The sequence below is a fragment of the Aotus nancymaae genome, unplaced genomic scaffold (genome assembly GCF_030222135.1).
Source record: "Aotus nancymaae isolate 86718 unplaced genomic scaffold, 86718_ANA_hifiasm-v0.15.2.pri h1tg000006l, whole genome shotgun sequence".
Taxonomy (NCBI): Eukaryota; Metazoa; Chordata; class Mammalia; order Primates; family Aotidae; genus Aotus; species Aotus nancymaae.
The window spans coordinates 77,614,035-77,631,385 of NW_026988417.1; the positions used below are offsets into that span (position 1 = coordinate 77,614,035).

General features: G+C 40.4%; 1 protein-coding gene across 6 annotated transcripts in view; it reads right to left on the reverse strand.

Annotated features, from left to right (window-relative positions):
- Nucleotides 1-2,091: 2,091 nt before the first annotated feature.
- The window catches only part of WDFY3 (WD repeat and FYVE domain containing 3), a 284,809-nt gene continuing 269,549 nt past the window's right edge, over nucleotides 2,092-17,351 (reverse strand). For all 6 annotated transcript variants that reach the window (XM_064368830.1, XM_012437733.3, XM_012437736.3 and 3 more), the window contains 6 exons: nucleotides 15,704-15,886; nucleotides 14,205-14,301; nucleotides 11,057-11,380; nucleotides 10,358-10,469; nucleotides 9,401-9,598; nucleotides 2,092-5,253 (listed from right to left, as the gene is read on the reverse strand). In XM_064368830.1, the coding sequence (XP_064224900.1) occupies nucleotides 5,130-5,253; nucleotides 9,401-9,598; nucleotides 10,358-10,469; nucleotides 11,057-11,380; nucleotides 14,205-14,301; nucleotides 15,704-15,886 (1,038 nt within the window). In that variant the 3' untranslated portion in view covers nucleotides 2,092-5,129. The remainder of the gene's footprint in view (nucleotides 5,254-9,400; nucleotides 9,599-10,357; nucleotides 10,470-11,056; nucleotides 11,381-14,204; nucleotides 14,302-15,703; nucleotides 15,887-17,351) is intronic.

The following is a 17,351-nucleotide window of genomic DNA, read 5'->3' on the forward strand; positions in this document are numbered from 1 at the left end:
AAGCTGGAGTGCAGTGGTGCAATCTTGGCTCACTGCAACCTCCATCCCCTGGATTCAAGTGATTCTCCTGCCTCAGCCTCCCAGGTAGCTGGGATTACAGGTGTGCACCACCATGCCTGGCTAATTTTCATGATTTTAGTAGAGACGGAGTTTTGCCATGATGGCCAGGCTGGTCTTAAACTCCTGACCTCAGGTGATCTGCCAGCCTCAGCCTCCCAAACTGCTGGGATTACAGGTGTGAGCCACCATACCCAGCTGGAAAATATTTTTTATAGAAATATGTAATTTATGTTAATACATCGTGGTTTTATCATTGCTATTTTTAAATAAGTTGACATATATATTTTAAATGTTTTAATTTCTAATATGACTACTGATAGATATAAACCAAATAAGCAAGAGCTATTGTGTGTGTGTGTGTGGGGGGGTCCTTGAAGATTTTTAAGGATCAAAGAGTTCTCAGACCAAAAAGTTTAAAGCAGCACTATCTCAGACCCTTCCCATCCTCACAGGCAGCTACTGATATAGGAAAACCCTATGGAGAGAGCAAGTGCTAAACAAGAGCCTTTCTAAATTCCCAAGCTGGTTAGAACTGAAGCCTCAGTGGTAACTCCTATTCAGGGATCTCCAAAACACCATGCTATCATGGTATCTTGGCTTGGTGCTATCTCTAGCAAAAGTAAAAGAAAAAAAAGAGCTTTGTAATAGGTGGGAGCAAATGAGAATATTCATAAAGCAAAGAGACTAACCCAGTGCTGCGCCAATTCCATCAAATGGTCAAAAGTGAGGCATGGAGGGAAAATTTCGTTGAAGATGAGAAGCAAATGGCAGACAAGGGACTCACTGAATCACTGAAGATCATTTGCATGTTTGTTCTTTCAAACTCTGAGTTTCTGTATCTGAGAAGTCTGCAGTGCCCATACTTGACTGCAACCCGTCGCTACAACTGTAATACAGCATTAATAATATGGGAACTGCTCTAAGCTTTCCCCTTTACCATTTTTTATTTTTAAAGAAATTGCTACTGTTTTACTAGTCCTTGGCATTCCTTCATCTTCTGCCACTAAACTGGAGTTGCACTGGTAAAATTTGTAATAAGCAAAATATACTCAAATTTTGGACTCTGCTGTTCAAGCTTAAAATGAATTTAGTATCTTTAGAAAGAGGAAAAGTAACATCACTGAAACAGCCTAAAGAAACTTAAAAAGTGTTTTCTACACTCTTCTTTACAGAAAGCCTATTTTGAGACCAAACAAGCTGTAAACAAGAACATTGGATTGTGAGTTCTAACACTCTCATATTGAAGGTTGAACTGGAAAGGCCAGCTGATAACTGGCTGCTGTACTTCTAGGTGAGGGGCAGGACACTGGAATATTCCTGATGTGACTACAGTAGGAGTGCAAGAGAAACACATTATATGTATATATGTATATATATATATACACATATATACACACACACGCTGTTGCTTACTTTTCACAATATTTTGGCTAGAGAATAAAGCTCAGGAAAAAAGAGCCAAAACCATGCAGACATGTCTTTTTCTACAGATCCAGTCAAATTTGAGGAGACAGCTCCAGAAGGGGCATGCTTTTCCCTGCTGCCCTCCACATACACTCATCAGCCCTGGGAATCCAGCACAATTAAGAATCTCAGACTGTAGCAAGCCTGATTTTTAAGGAGGGATCAAACTAGAACTGGAACTGGAACCCTAACAGTCAACACTTCTGCAATCTTATGCAGGTGCTTCTGAAAGTGTTTACAACTAGAAAAGAACTACATAAAGTTTAGGGAGTTATTAGACCTGTTTTTTTCCTTCCCTGAATGACTGACTTAACAACTTTTCTTTTTCTTTCTTTTGGTGATAAATAATAGGTATTTGAAATAAAAAAATTACTTAAGTACCTGGACTATTGCATTTAATCATGTATTGTAATTGTGTTACTCTACCTTTTTGCATCAGAGACAAATATACAATGAACATTCAGATATCACAGATTGCACACTGGATAGTAATTCTTCAGGTCTTTTACATAACCACCAAGAAACGGATATTGAAGTCTGCAATATAGTACAAAAGTCCACAATCAATCCAGTCTTAGCCAGTATCTTCAATTTACTTCTGTTGCTGTACAAATAATTGGCCATTACTAGGGCTTACAAGTTAATAACAGGACAAAAAATATACATTGCACTGACACAAAAAGTCAGCTGTGTTAATAGTCATGCAACAAGTAACCAAACTTGCTGAAATTAAAAATACTTTCTAAAAACAGTTTTAACGGCATAAATATTTTATACACAGTTCATTTACCAAAACAAAATGTATTTAAATGATACAAAGCAAAAATAAGTTTCTACCAACTTTATACATAAGAAAGTGCAAAATAACTTATCTAGAGTGTTTTGCTATTATCCAGACAGATGGCTGCTATGGGCAGCTATTCTCTTCTTCAAAAGCATGACATTACAGTTGCACACTACACGCAAATGTTAGAATACATGGATGAACAAATGAACAGGTGGATGGATGAATGAACAAACTACAAAGATCAGGCAGGAGCTCTGTGAGGTACTCTCAGAAAAAGAATGCAGACCACACATAGGGAGATGTACATGTTGACAACAGATGTTGGTAAATGAATTTACATGGAACACAGAAAGATATCCAGAGAAATAATTAGTTCATGTATGTGAGTGTACTTGTATGTGTGAGTGATTCTGTTGATTTCTGCATTAGAAGCAAAAAGAAAAGAAATCTGACTGAACAAAACAGTTGCCCACAGCACCAGTGGCCAGAGGAAATACTACCTTAAGGGTTTTGGTTTCCACCTTCTAGTTATGGAAGTTGTGTTGGAAAGTTTAAAAGTGTTCATCCCATACAGTTTCCTATTACAAAGAGGAATAACCTTTAAGTAACTACATACACACATTCATACAGTCAAGTCTTTAAAGAACACCTCTGTCACTGGGTATGGGGTAAACATGGTTCATGGACAAAAAGAGGACACTTCTTTTTAAAAAGTGTAGAATAACACTGCTACAACTCATCTAGAGGGCCAGACAGGGGCAAGGCCCACAGTTACGTGATAGCACAATTTCTGCAACCGTTGAACATCAGCATTATTTATTAGAATTGAAGATGGTGATGGGGGAGGGAGAGTGTGGGGGGAGTAAGACACAGAAAGGAAAACAGAACACAACTTTTCTTTAAGTTGAAGTATTAATGCCGAGAATCCTTTTATTAACAAGTATATTTGAACTTTTAGAAATGGAAGTGTTTTAATCAATTTTGATATGTAATCATAAATAGACTGTAGGCTCAAACCCAGGTAAATAAAGATTTAAATTTAGTAAGCGTAAGGCACTAAAGCAGCCTTTGTATTTTCTCTTGGAGACCTAGTTATCGTATCAGGAAGAACAAATTTGTTCTTAAGCTGGTTTCAGCCCATGAGGTACAAGATCACCATTGTACCAAATGCCTATTTTTGAATGCATGTGCATATATGTGCATTTTAGTGCATAAGTGTGCCTCTCACCAGGGCCTAAAGAAGGAAAGTTGGAAAAGCCAAAGCTGCTGTCCTTTGCATGATGCCTCTGTGAGGGTGTGAAGGCCTTTCCTTTCACACCTGTGAGGGTGTGAAGGCCTATCTTGGGCCATTAATGATTCTACATTTTTCAAATCACAGGGCTTTTAGAATTGTTCATTATATTATCACTAAGTTTCTGAAAATGTTAAAATCTAGATTGTTTCATTTTTTAATATATATTATATATATATATGTACATAACACACATTTTAAAAAATCCCACCACCAAGCCTTTTCTCTGTAAACTAATCTCTTAGCCCCTTCCAGCTTTAATCCCCCTGGATTTGTGTGTTCTGTATCCAACTAGTAGAACAAATTAAATAACTAAATATTAAAATACTGTAATTATATTCATAGCAAAAACAAAAAAATAGACATTGATACAGTATAAATCTCACTGTTTTCAGGTAGATGACATTAAATGGTAAAGGTTAATTTTAAGCAGTTCTGACATGATTCAGTTTTACAACAAAGTTTATATGTTAATTCTGTACACTTTTTTCTTTTCTTTTTTTTACCCTTTTTTTGAAAATAAGCTATAGTAGAACATCAGTGTCACCAAAGACACATACTTACTATGTTCTATGCAAGATAAGCTAATTTTGGGTTACATGCAAATATATTTCCATTAGTTGAGACAGGGCTGTTTCCTGCACTACATCGGTCATCTGGCCACCTTTCTGCAATGCTAAGGTATTCTTTGACCAAACAGCAGTCCACATACAAGTTTAAAAGGGGCCCTGTTTATGTAGGAACAACACTGAGGTGGTACGTAGCCAGGTACAAGACGCCCAAATATTCCTAGTTTATCTTACAGCTGGACTCCCATTCTCCCACACTGTTTCCTAAAGAAGGTCCACATTATTTTGGTTATTAGCCTAGTTTAAGTGGAGATACTGTGGGCAACTTGAAAGAAATGACATCAGGCACACAGGCTGAGTTGGAAAGGAAAAAAAGACCACTGATAATGTCTTTGGGGATTTAAAAAAACATATTTATAATTAATTGGTAAGTGAGGGATGTCGGACAAACCATAAGTAGTTCATTGAGTTAGTGGTTTAGTTTGAAGTTTCATGTTACAGGCAGTTAAGTCCTTATTTAGAAAAAAGGCCTTTTATATCTATTTACAATATACATAGTTACTTGCAAAGTAGTAAGATTTACAACCATTTTCTAAAAGCCTTTTTTGTTGTTGGTTTTTCCAAATAAGGATGAGTAGCTCTATAAAAATGAGATGCAAGAAAAGACAGTTAATAAGTAGCTTGGAGACAGCTACTGTCATCACGGAGAACTGGATATCGAAAATGTTGCTCCTAGGAAACACCTCATATTCTTCTTGTGCTGTTCACCTGAATCGCGTCTGCCCCATTCCTGTACTCTACACCCGTTTTATTCAATGATCCCTTTGAATTTTAACACTTCAAACACATGGTATGAAGAGATGTGTAAACGGAGACTGTTTTCAATGCCTTCCAAGCTGGGACAGGAGAATCGGGAAGGGGTCTACAGACCGTGGTCTCCACTCAGCTTGTTGAATCTTCAACAATTTCGAGGCCCATCTTCTGAACCTCTCTCATGCTGTAAGTTATAATAACAGTTCTGACAAACACGCACCGGGGATGAGATTTTCAAGCGTTTGATTTCAGATTGAAATCGACTGCACCTAAAGGCAAGGAAAAGTCAATGAATTATACGTCTTCTCCATGCTTGATCACTGGCACCAGAAACATTAGTAATTCAATGGAAAGCCTGCAGTAAAATACCAAAGGCCATACTGGTTTGTGTCGTGTGGCTGAATAAGGACTAAAAGGAATGCTGTATTATTTGTTTGTCTATGAAGAAAAGTAGTATTAAACCAGGGAAGCTATTTCTTTGAAGAAAATTGAAAAAATGAAAACAAAAAAACAAAGTTAAGATTTTCCTACACAATAAGGCCAAGGTGTCTGAACAGTGGTGTGAGGCCATTCTACCTGTGCAGACTAATTCTCACGGCCTATAAGCTTGGGAGGTGTGTCAGTGTCTTTTCTTGGAGCTTGACATATTTCTCTTGGAAATTAGAAAAACTCATTAGTAGAAACTGAAAGACTCACTAGTGAGCTAATGAGTATCTAATTTCAAGAGAAAATTACTAACAATTCATTAGTGAATCTTCTGATTTCCAAGAAAAATACAACAGTTTGATCACCATCAAGTTCCACTGTGGTTTTAAACATTTTGATTGATTCAATCCTCAATCATTTTCCAGTCCCAATACCCTCATTTCCTATTTATCTTGCTAGAACTATTTGAAGGAAACTATTCTTAAGAGATGTTCAAATTATTTAAGATGTATTCAGAGTTCCTATTCCTGGAATAAAGCTGCGTGTGATTCAGGATGTGGTATTAAATCACTTGAGAAATGAAAAACATTTTTGTAGAGATGAGGTCTCACTACATTGTCCAGGCTGTCCTCAAACTCCTGGCCTCAAGTAATCTTCCTGCCTTGACCTCCCAAAGTACTAAGACTACAGACGGGGGCCACTGTGCCTGGCCCCAAAATGGAGATTTATGTTTAGTTCATTAATCTACCAGTAAAAGTGTCCAGAGAGTAAATTAAGTAATATAAGCTTATGGGTTTAAAGAACTGTCACTGGACCTTACAGAACCCTCAAAAGTGTCAACAGCTCTCAGCCATAGAGACCACAGGCTGTGTGTTCTGGACAGTACTTCCTTCTGCGCCTGCTTCATTAGAACGTTATCACTGTTTGGTCCGTTTCCAATAACGCTTCTATCCAACATTTAACAGCAGTGGATAATTTCAAAGAATTACCTATATTTAAACAGTATTTTGAAAAGTAAACACTACAAAGAACAGATGTATGCCAGCTTACATATAAGAATGCTATTAGAAATTACTAGATTAATAGGGTGGGTGTGGAGGCTGACACCTGTAATCCCAGCACTTTGGGAGGCTGAGGCAGGTATTGCTTGAACTCACAAATTTGAGACTACCTTGGGCAACATAGTGAGACTTTGTCTCTACAAAAAATATAAAAAAATTAGTCAGGTGTGGTGGCTCTCGCCTATAGTCTCAGCTACTTGGAAGGCTGAGGTGGGAGGACTGCTTGAGCCTAGGAGACCAAAGCTGCAATGAGCCGTGATTGTGCCACACTGCACTCTAACCTGGGTGACAGAGGAAGACTCTGTCTCAAGAAATATATATATATATATTTATATATATATATGCCTAGTGGCTCTGTGCTTGAAAGGCCTGCTCTATAAAACCCATTATAGATTTTTTAAATTTAGTTTTTTGAAATGGAGTCTCGATCTGTCACCCAGGCTGGAATACAGTGGCGTGATCTCGGCTCACTGCAACCTCCGCCTCCTGGGTTCAAGTGATTCTCCTGCTTCAGCCTCGTGAGTAGCTGGGACTACAGGCACACACCAGCATGCATGGCTAATTTTTGTATTTTTAGTAGAGAGAGGGTTTTGGCATGTTGGCTAGGCTGGTCTTGAACTCCTGACCTCAGGTGATCAGCCCACCTCAGCCTCCCAAAGTGCTGGCATTACAGGCGTGAGTCACCATGCCTGGCCCCATTATAGGTTTCATAGAGCAGGACTTTCAAAGCACAGAGCAACTAGACAGAATCCTCTGCCAGAAATTCCCATAGGAAATGGCTGGCAGCAACATTCTGGCTGCCTCATCTTGAGCCAGACTGCCCAGCAGAAAAGGTTTAAGAAATCAAATTACGGAACACCTGTTTTGCCAGACTCTGAACTTGGCACTTTACAACACTCATATATGTGATCTCATTTAATTCTCTCAACAGCTCTAAGAGGACTGGTCTTCTTACCCACATTTACAGATGAAGAAACTGAAGCTCAGAGAGGCTCAGTAACTTGTTGGCATCATGGTGACAGAAAGTAGCACAATGAGCATTTGGTCAGTTTGTAAACCCAAAGACCATGCCCATACCAATAAGCCAACACTGCCTAAAAACCTCAGGAACCGCCTCACAATTACACAATTTGAGAATAATATGATTTCTGTGAAAGCATCTCTGGAGCAAGGCAATATAAGCTTTAAAGTGTACTGTCCATGGAATCCTTTCTGTTGTCTGGCAGGGAAAGTAAAGACCGTGGCTGTGCATCTGGGATCCTGGTGCAGGACAGAGATAAGAGCCAAATCTATGGCCCTGGGACCACTAACATTTTATAAGGTGGAAAAATAGATCCTTGGCTCATGTCATATCCCAAAATAAATTACAAATGAATTAAAGACCGAAATGTGAACAAAACTTTGAAACTTTTAAAAGAAAATAAGTAAAGATTATCTTTGTGATCTCAGGATAGGGAAAGAATTCTTAAGGCACAAAAAAGCAAAAATCATGAAGAATAATAAATGTGACTGCAACCAATTAAAAAACTTGCCTGACTATATATATATATATATATTTTTTTTTTGTTAAATATATAAATATATATTAAAGTTAAAATGCAAGCCACAGACTGGCAGAACATATCTGCAAGATATATAATAAAACACAAAAGAACTTCTCAAAAAAATAAAAAAAGGCAAAGTACCCAAGAGGAAACCCAAATAGCCAACAAACATAAAAAGATGTCTCAGCCAGGCATGGTGGCTCATGCCTGTAATCCTAGCATTTTGGGAGGCTGAGGTGGGCAGATAATGAGGTCAGGAGTTCAAGATCAGCCTGGCCAACATAGTGAAACCCCGTCTCTAATAAAAACACAAAAAATTAGCTGCGGATGGTGGCGGATGCCAGCTATTCAGCGGTGCCTGTAATCCCAGCTACTTGGGAGGCTGAGGCAGGAGGCAGAGGTTGCAGTAAGCCAAGATTGTACCATTGCACTCTAGGCCGGGTGACAGTGCAAGACTCTGTCTCAAAAAAAAAAAAGATGTTGTCTCACTAGCAGTGGAAGTTAAAACAACAAAGCACTATTTTTTAGCTATCAGATTGGCAAAAGTGGAAAAAATTCGGCAGTACCACTAAGAATTTGGAGAACTTCCATGTTCTGTTGGAAGTAATATTAACTAGCACTACTGTTTTGGAGAGTAATTTGGCAATATATAATTAAGATCAAGAATAAAGCTGTGTTCTATCAATTTCATTCCTTCTCTAGAGGAATTCCAGCTTGTGTATTAGAAGGGCATTTATAGGGATGTGCACTGTAGCATTATTTATAGTATTGATAAAAATTCCAGCTTGTGTGTAAAAACCCTGAGAGGGCATCAAAAGGGAAATAAATGCTGATAATTCATATAATAAAATAACTGACAGTAGTTAAAATGAGTATATTAGAATAAGTTATCTATATAAGTGGATTTCAAAAACAATGTTGAGTAAGAAAGTTACAGAAGGGTAAAAACAGTATACTATGTAAAGCTGAAAAGTAAAGTTGAAAACAAAACAATATTATGTAATGTTTACAGAAGCAACACATGCTCCTGAAAGCATAAAATCATGGAGAAGGAGTGTGATTGGTGAAGGGTACAAAGAGGATACTTAACATGTATCTATAGTATTTATAGAGACATTTCACATACAGGCCTCTAAATTAAATATGATGAATTATTAGCATATGTGCATTCTGTGTCATGGATGACAAGGTGTTTGTGACTTGTATCATAGAAAAATTTCCTAATTGTAGTAATAAAGAAGAACAGAGAAAGTGAAGACTGGTTCATCCTAACATGGCATACTATAGTGGGGACTCCAGGGCAAATTAGAACCTGTGTGCAGGGAATAATTAACATCCTTAGAGCTTAATCAAAGCAAATTCAAAAAGCACGTATCTTGTCTTACTTCTGGCAGAAGAGCTGACCACAGTTCCTACAATGGTGTCGTCTTTCTGTGAGTGAAAACCTCACCGCGCAGCCCGAGCAGCTGTCACCACCTTCATCCTTCACCCAGTGATCAGCAGCAGAACGGCCTGGCTGGTCACTCACAGACCAGCTGAAAACTCGGCCTCGACTGTCACCAACGAGGATCCTACTGTGATCCCTGCAGGAGACATGACAAAGAAGGTCACTGCATGGAAGGCCTCTGTTGTCTGTAATCTCCTTGATGCCCTCTGGTTTTTGGTGGATGTGTGTTTTGGGGTTAGGGCTGATAAGGGTGCCAGAGAGACCCCTTGATTCACCCAGAGAAGTAGACAAAAACCAAACTGAACCCAAATTTACACTTCCATTTCAACTTTCTTTGGATCACCCTTGCTATATCTCTGAAGAACAAAAAAGGCAGTTTTTTCACTTAAAAAAATTCAGAATTAAAATCCAGTGTATAGGCACGGTGGCTCACACCTGTAATCCCAGCACTCTGGGAGGACAAGGTGGGTGGATCAATTGAGCCCAGGAGTTTGAGACCAGCCTGGCCAATATGGTGAAACCCTGACTCTATGAAAAATACAAAAATTAGCCCGGTGTGATGGTACGTCCCTATAGTCCCGGTTATTTGAGGGGCTGAGGTGGGAGGAATGCTTGAGCCTGGGAGGTTGATGCTGCAGTGAGCTGTGATCATGGCCCTGCACTCTAGCCTAAGTGATGGAGCAAGACGCCGTCTCAAAAAAAAAAGAAAGAAAGAAAGAAAAGAAAAGAAAAATATCCACACACTGACAAGTTCTTCTTCAAATTTATCTCTTTGAGCTATGTATGATAATACAGATGAAATCTGTTTTCCCCAATGACTGGGCTAGAGTATATGGCCCTTGGCTAAGCAAATGACTCAGATGGGATGAGGAGCTGGAAAAAGCCTGACACTTACTTGGAGACGCCCAAGGCAGTGACCTCAGCTGGGTGTGCATTGTCCTTTCGATCAAAGGCTGTGTGCATAGTCAGCTTACTCCTGAACACCAGCTGCCGTTCCCACCGGTACCCTGGAGTGGAGAAGTGGAGGACATGACCTACTCAACTGAGGGAAGCCAGCCCTGGGGATATGTGCTCTAAAACGGTGGCCTTAAACCTAGGGTACCTCAACATGCAGTTACAGCAGCTTTTCCAGCTCTCGGCAGCTGCTGCCTTGGTTGAAAGTAAAGCTATCTAGCTTAACATTAACATGGGCAGTCTGGGGAAACCTCTCATTGAAGGAGACTAATGAGAAGGGGAAATTTTCAATGCAAGAAGATGCATCCAATTTCTCCAACTGAGGACCTTGCCTCTAACTCTATTCTGGGCAAAGTTACCTAGGAATGGTTTTATTTATTCATTTTAAATTAGCTTTCATGATTTTGTGAGTTGTGAATAAATGCAGTTTTTGGTTTGAGGTATTTTTCTTTGAAAGATGCCGAGCATATTGCAAATATCATTGTAGGATAGAAATTTTAAAGTCTACTTTACACTAGAAGAAACTGAAGGTCACAGAGCACATCCAGGGTGGGGCCCAGGGAGAGTTAGACCCCACTGCCTCAATCCACCAACCCTCACACCACATATAAGGAGAAATAGATACCAGACTTCAAGTTACCAGGTTTCAATCTGCTGTAATTCCGCACCTCAATGGGATTGGGGTGGGGGTGGCTAAGGGGGCCCTGCAGATGGGCTCTGGTCTGGCCCTCTGAATAGTTCACAAATATGAAGCCGTCTTTCTCATCTAGGCTGAGCTGGTCAGACCAGCGTCTGGAGTCGTCGGAGCCACTGTCAGTACACCAGGCAGCTGTTGCGCGGCAGGAGGCTGCCCGGGGCCTGTGGCTTGTGCTGCTGGGCTGGCTTGGAGTGTCCTTAGGGTCCTGGCTGACGCTCTGCTCATCTGCTTCTGAATCGCTGCTGTCCTCGTCTTGGGCTTCCTGCCCTGGGTGAAGCATTGAGAGAGTTGGAACATACAGAACCATCAAAGTTACGCCCAGCTTTGTTCTACTAGTATTTTTGCTTCCAGTTATAAGCCTCTATAGACATAATATTTTAAGCTAAGTGTAACAAAAAAGAAAGTGTGTGCCAGGATTTTTGGCTAGAGTACAGAGAGCAAAGAAAAAAAAAGGTAGAATTTCTGAAAGAGTTTATAAAAAACTTTGGCCAAAATCCTTGGCTTGGCATGGCATTCAGCCTCTCACAATCTGGCCAGAACCTGCCTTTGCCTCACACTGCCTGCTGTGGTGCAACTAGATGGTGTCACTCTAGCTCTCTCACTGCAGACCTGCTCCTCCAAGGGCGAGCTTCCTCACATGCTGCTGGTGCCACCTAGATCCATCTTCCCAATCTCTGTGTGTTCCGACGTCACCCAGCTTGAATTCAAGGCACAGCTTAAACGTTCCTATTTCTAAATCATCCAATTCCTTCAGGTCAAAGTATTCCCCCCACTTTTCGGGACTCCTTTAACAGTTCTGTGCCTCCTGAGTTCTTCAAATTGTCATCCTAAACTATTACTTTTGGATATTCTTTCTACAAGATAGTAGAGAGAAGGGCCATAGTATATAGCAGTCAATGACTCACAGATTGGTGAGTTATCTTATTTTCAATTTTTCTTTATGTATTTATTTTTACAGACATAGATCTTGCTCTGTCCCCCAGGCTGGAGTGCAGTGGAGTGATCACAGCTCACCGCAGCCTCAACCTCCTGAGTTCAGGGAATCTGCCCACCTCAGCCTTCTGAATAGCTGGGACCACAGACGCATGCCACAACATTTAGCCAGATTCACTAATCTGGCTAAAGATTAGTGAATTATTGATTTTAATTCAACTTTAATTTTGAATTTTGTTCTTCTTCCTCTTTTCAATGTTATTTTGCATTTCCTTATATCAACTCTCTACTCCCTTGCAATAAAGTCTACTGGAGGGAAAACGTATGAGAAACAAGTGTACCTGGCTCTCCATTTCTATGGGTTCCACCTCCATAGATTCAACTAACCTCAGATGGAATATATTTGGGGAAAAAAAAACTGTATCTGTTATTGAACATGTGTACATTTTTTTTCATTGTCATTAGTCCCTAAACAATACAACATCACAACTATTTACACAGCATTTACATTGTATTACCAGTAATCTGAAGATGATTTAAGGTATACAGGAGGGTGTTAGTAGGTTTTATGAAAATAGTACATACACCATTTTGTATCAGGGACTTGAGCATTCTCGGATTTTGGTATCTAAGGGAGGTCTGAGAACCAACTCCTGAGGACACAGAGGGATACTGAGCCCACCGCACAGTTATTTTTTTTTTTTTAGCAAGACAAGTACTTTGTCTGTTTCCTACTCAGTAGGAGTCTATCGGACTAACATAAATGAAGTTTTCACCCCAACGGCTTATTATGAGTTCTGAGGTCCACAAACAAACAGCTTTGGAAGCGGCTTTAATTTCCAGCGAACCCCTAGCTTGTTTACCTTTCACCCCAGCAAGTGCCCACAAGTCTCACCACTTCTACATTGTCCAGAGTCAGTCCTTCTTGTGGGCTCTCTCCCTCTCGGCCACTTCTGCCAGACTGCCCACAATCAAGACATACATATATCTTTCCATTCTGAATTTGACCCCTTCTGTCTCACTCATTCATCTCATCTTCCACTGTTATCTATTTAAAAGCTTTTTAAGGGAAGGGAAAAACACCCACTTCTCATTGGACCCCTTAATTCAATATCTGACATATAACAGGTAACCCCCAAACACTTACTGAATTAAACTGAATTTTTATGTCCCCAAACACCCAGATGACCTTTTTGGTGGGGCTGTAATTAGAAATTTACATGTACTAATATATCACCAGCATTAAAAATGTACTGCTCAAGGGATCTTTCTCTTCTCTGGCACGGAAAGTAAAAGCTACTTTCAGCTTATATTGAGAAGTGACTTGTGTCCTTCTGCTAAATTTTCTTTATTAACTTCCTCATATCATCAAAGTCACACTGAATTCTCAGTGTACACAGCCAATCATGGAGAAACAATCTGAAGGTCAAACTTATAACTCTGTTCCTTTCCAGAACTCTGTCCCTTGTACCCACAGTTCTACATCACAGGGGCAGCTTCTCCAGTGTACTGCAATGCAAAGCAGATCTCACCCTGGCATTATGGCATTGCTTTCAGTTATTCTGGGTGGAAATCAATTATCTCTATATTTCACCGGAAAATTTTAAATTGCTTCACAAACAATAGATAATGGACTAGATAGGTAACCAGTGTTAGGCTTCAGTGTGACTTAAAAGTTCAGTATGAATTAATGCCCTAATGTGAGCAAGTCTGACTGTGGACTCTGGTCTGCCTCTGTTAATTGTTTACAAACATGATTGTACCTGTCATCCACACTGAGCCAGCCCCATGGTGGGCAGAACAAATGTGGGACTAGGGCGTAGCAGAGCTTGTCTGACTTATGCAACAGCCCGTCCTCTAGGTTTGTTCTGTTTTCAGAAGTGAAAGCCCAAGGCTTTGGTACTCCAGGAAGTGAGTGCTACATTTAGTATGGAATGTGGAAGTTAAGCACAAGACACCACGATACCAAATGTTGTCCAGTGAAGTAGAGAAAAGCTTGCATGTCTGCTCAAGGGAATCACATAACAGGCAGCAACCATGCTTCTCCAAGCAGTGCCCAACCTCGGGCTCCTCTTTATGTTGTTCAGTGTAAGTTTATCCACAGTGACTTAAAAGAAATGTGAAAACGATTGAGTCATTTTTAGAAAGTATTAAATACCTATTTGTGCTTCTGGACAGTCTTCCTGCATTTCTAGGACTTCAGCAGGCTCAGGAGCTGGTGTTTCAGGAACTTGCAAAAATTCCATTCTCCAAAACTAAATTAAAATAAGTACAAAAATAAAAAAGTTAAGAAACAGATTAAGGAGCCAATTTACATTTTACTCAATGAAGATAAACTCTCAGGGTTAACAGATAACTTCCATTATGTTATACAGTTAGATTTCTCTGTATCCTGGAAGATGTGGCAGGGGGCTGCCTACCAACAATGGCTTTTTCAAAGCAGAGGGAAAAGATTACAGTCAAATAAGTTTAAAAACATGGTTCAGGCCAGGCACAGTGGCTCATGCCTATAATCTCACAGCACTTTGGGAGGCCAAGGCAGGGGGGGTCACTTGAGGTCAGGAGTTTGAGACCAGCCAGGCTAACATCATGAAACTTTGTCTCTACTACAAGTACAAAAATTAGCCAAGCATAGCAGGGCATGCTTGTAATTCCAGCTACTTGGGAGCTGAGGCAGGAGAATCGCTTGAACCCAGAAGGTGAAGGTGGAGGTTTCAGTGAGCCTAGATTTTGCCCCTACACTCCAGCCTGGGTGACAGAGAGAGACTCACTCTGTCTCAAAAACAAAACAAAAACGTGATTTAACTAAGTAAACTTTTTTGTTTCCTACAAAAACCTCTCAGAATCTTACATATGGTAATATACATTGTAGACCTCCTAGGAGGCACACAGTAAGCAGAATCCCCAGGTGCCTGGCTAGGGAGCTGTTTTATGCTCCTTCACAGATTGAGCAGTGTGAAAATGCCACTCTCGAGGAAGCGGACTCCAGGGTGTGTGTGTGCATAGATGTGTATCCTGTGAGGCACAGGGTGTGGTATGGGAGTGGCCTGATGGCCTCATTGTCTCTTCGCATGTGACTCTGACAAAAGAGGGTGGTAATCATCTGCTCTCTGCTTTTATAGAGCACAGTTAAAGAAAAACAAGCACAGACTACAAAGGTGAATGCTCCATTACCTCTATTTTCTGTAGAAGCCCAGCATAAAGTAACTCAGAATAGAATAAACTCCATCTAGGCTTCAGGTGCAATCATCTGGGATCCCAGTTTTCCAGCTATAGTCTCTTCTCTATAGGGAAGAGACTTATCCCTGCTCACTGTTTTCCTTATGAAGCCATTTGACAGGCTGAAAACCCAGTACTTCTGCAGTTAGCATTTTTAGCAATCCCAGTGTGACATGGGAATCATGTTTAAGTGACCTCATTGTGTCAAGCTGTCAAATGGCCAGTAGCATTACTAGATTTACTTAATAGGAAGAAAGAGGCCAAGACACAGGTGTTCCTCATGTCTGATAATGCAGAGGCCAAGGCTTGTCTGAACTGGAGCGAGAGGTCACTAAACATTACAACCTGTTCATGTGTTCTTAACCCGTAAATAGCACCAAGTTTTAGGTAAACTAGGACAACAAATATCCTAATGAGTTTTTCTCTCAGCTCACTTACCCGAACCACTCCATCTGAGTGTCCTGTCACTATGACGTTCTGTGTGTCCCATTCGTTCATCTCTGACACGCAGCAGCAGATAATCTGCTGGCTCCTACCTGTGAACGTGTTGACACTCACGATAGGGTTCCCATTGATGCTCCACACGTGGATATATGTGCCAGCGCAGGACACAATGTCCCCCTGGGAAGAGAGAGAAAAACATCATTGTCTTCGCTCCCTTCCTATTACATTCTAGTTTCTGAAGAAAACTGAATCCCTGGCCTAGCTCTCAAAAAGCCTTTCAGTCCTAAGATTAGCAGCTAATTTCTTAAGTAACCTGAAATTCAGTGCTTGCTGACTTAAAAAAATACCTTGAACAGAGGCTTCTTTAAGAATTCACAGCTGAGTGGATGCAGTGGCCAAAGGGACCACAGATGGAGACAAAGGGCAGGTTCATGTCCCTGGCACACTGCTGAGCAAGGTCTGGCAAAACATCAAAGCTCCCTGTCATCTGAGGAGATGATGAACTGCTCTTCTTCCTCCCATTGTTAACAAAATCTATTATACCTTTCATCTAGAGGCAGTAATCCACCTCCACTTTTACAAAATGAGTCCAACCACCAAAACCACAAGGTAAAAGAGGCATTTTTCAGTCCAGATATAGTTGTGTTTCTCTCTTCAATAAGTCAAAAGGTACAATCTTAGTAATGCTGTAATATCCTATTTTAAAATCTGTATTCAAAATAGGAGTGGGGAAATGTAGGGGGAGAAAGGGAAACTGGTTCATGGGTCACTTCTTGGCAAACTTAGTAAACCCCAAGACTCCCTGAGCTGATAACATGTTTTTATGAGTCCCAAAGATAGAACAGAACAACCTATTTTCTCAAATTCCACCAGGCTGGGCTCTACCCAACCTGGTGAGAACACAACCCACTAAAGCTAAAGAAAGAAGGATGCTTTCTGAAGCATCTCCTGTGTGCCAGTCACCGGGGTGGAGACTTTAGATGTTCTAGTTAACCCTTAGAGCAACATTATGAGAATATCACCAGCCCTGCTTTAAAGGATGAAACTGAGGGGCAAAGAGCTTAAGTAACTTTTTTATCATCAGAGATTTGAAGCCAGCTTTCTATAGCCCCAAAGCTTATATATCATACCGTGCTAGAAGATGCAAAGCAGCACCAACGTAAGAAAGAATGTAAGGTGGAGGCCGGGGTAGGGTGAGAAGGACTGGGCCTATTCCATCCACAGTCCGTGCTGGTCTTGATACTGCTCCTCCTTACTCCTCTCATCCCCCAGCTCTTCTTCTACCAAAATGGCAAGAAATAAACCAAAACCCAAACCAAAATAATACTTAGCAAAGCACTGCTGTGTCTACTTCTGCATCAGTCACTGAACCATTTCTGACTATGAGTGTCAGCAGTTGAGTTTTAATTAGTGGCTTCAATCTCTGCAAGAGACAACTGCTCCATTCTGCACTGGGCAAGACCTTCTTCAGTTACTCTGGGGCCTTAATTAGAGTTTATTAGAGTAAATCCTGTCACTATGAGGGCTGAGACGTAAGAAGAATAATGAAAGGCAAAGTGGCTTTGGCCTAAAATGTAAACTGAAGTAAAGCAGACTTGATATTGGTTGGAGAAATATAACAGAAATAGAAATCTTTTCATGA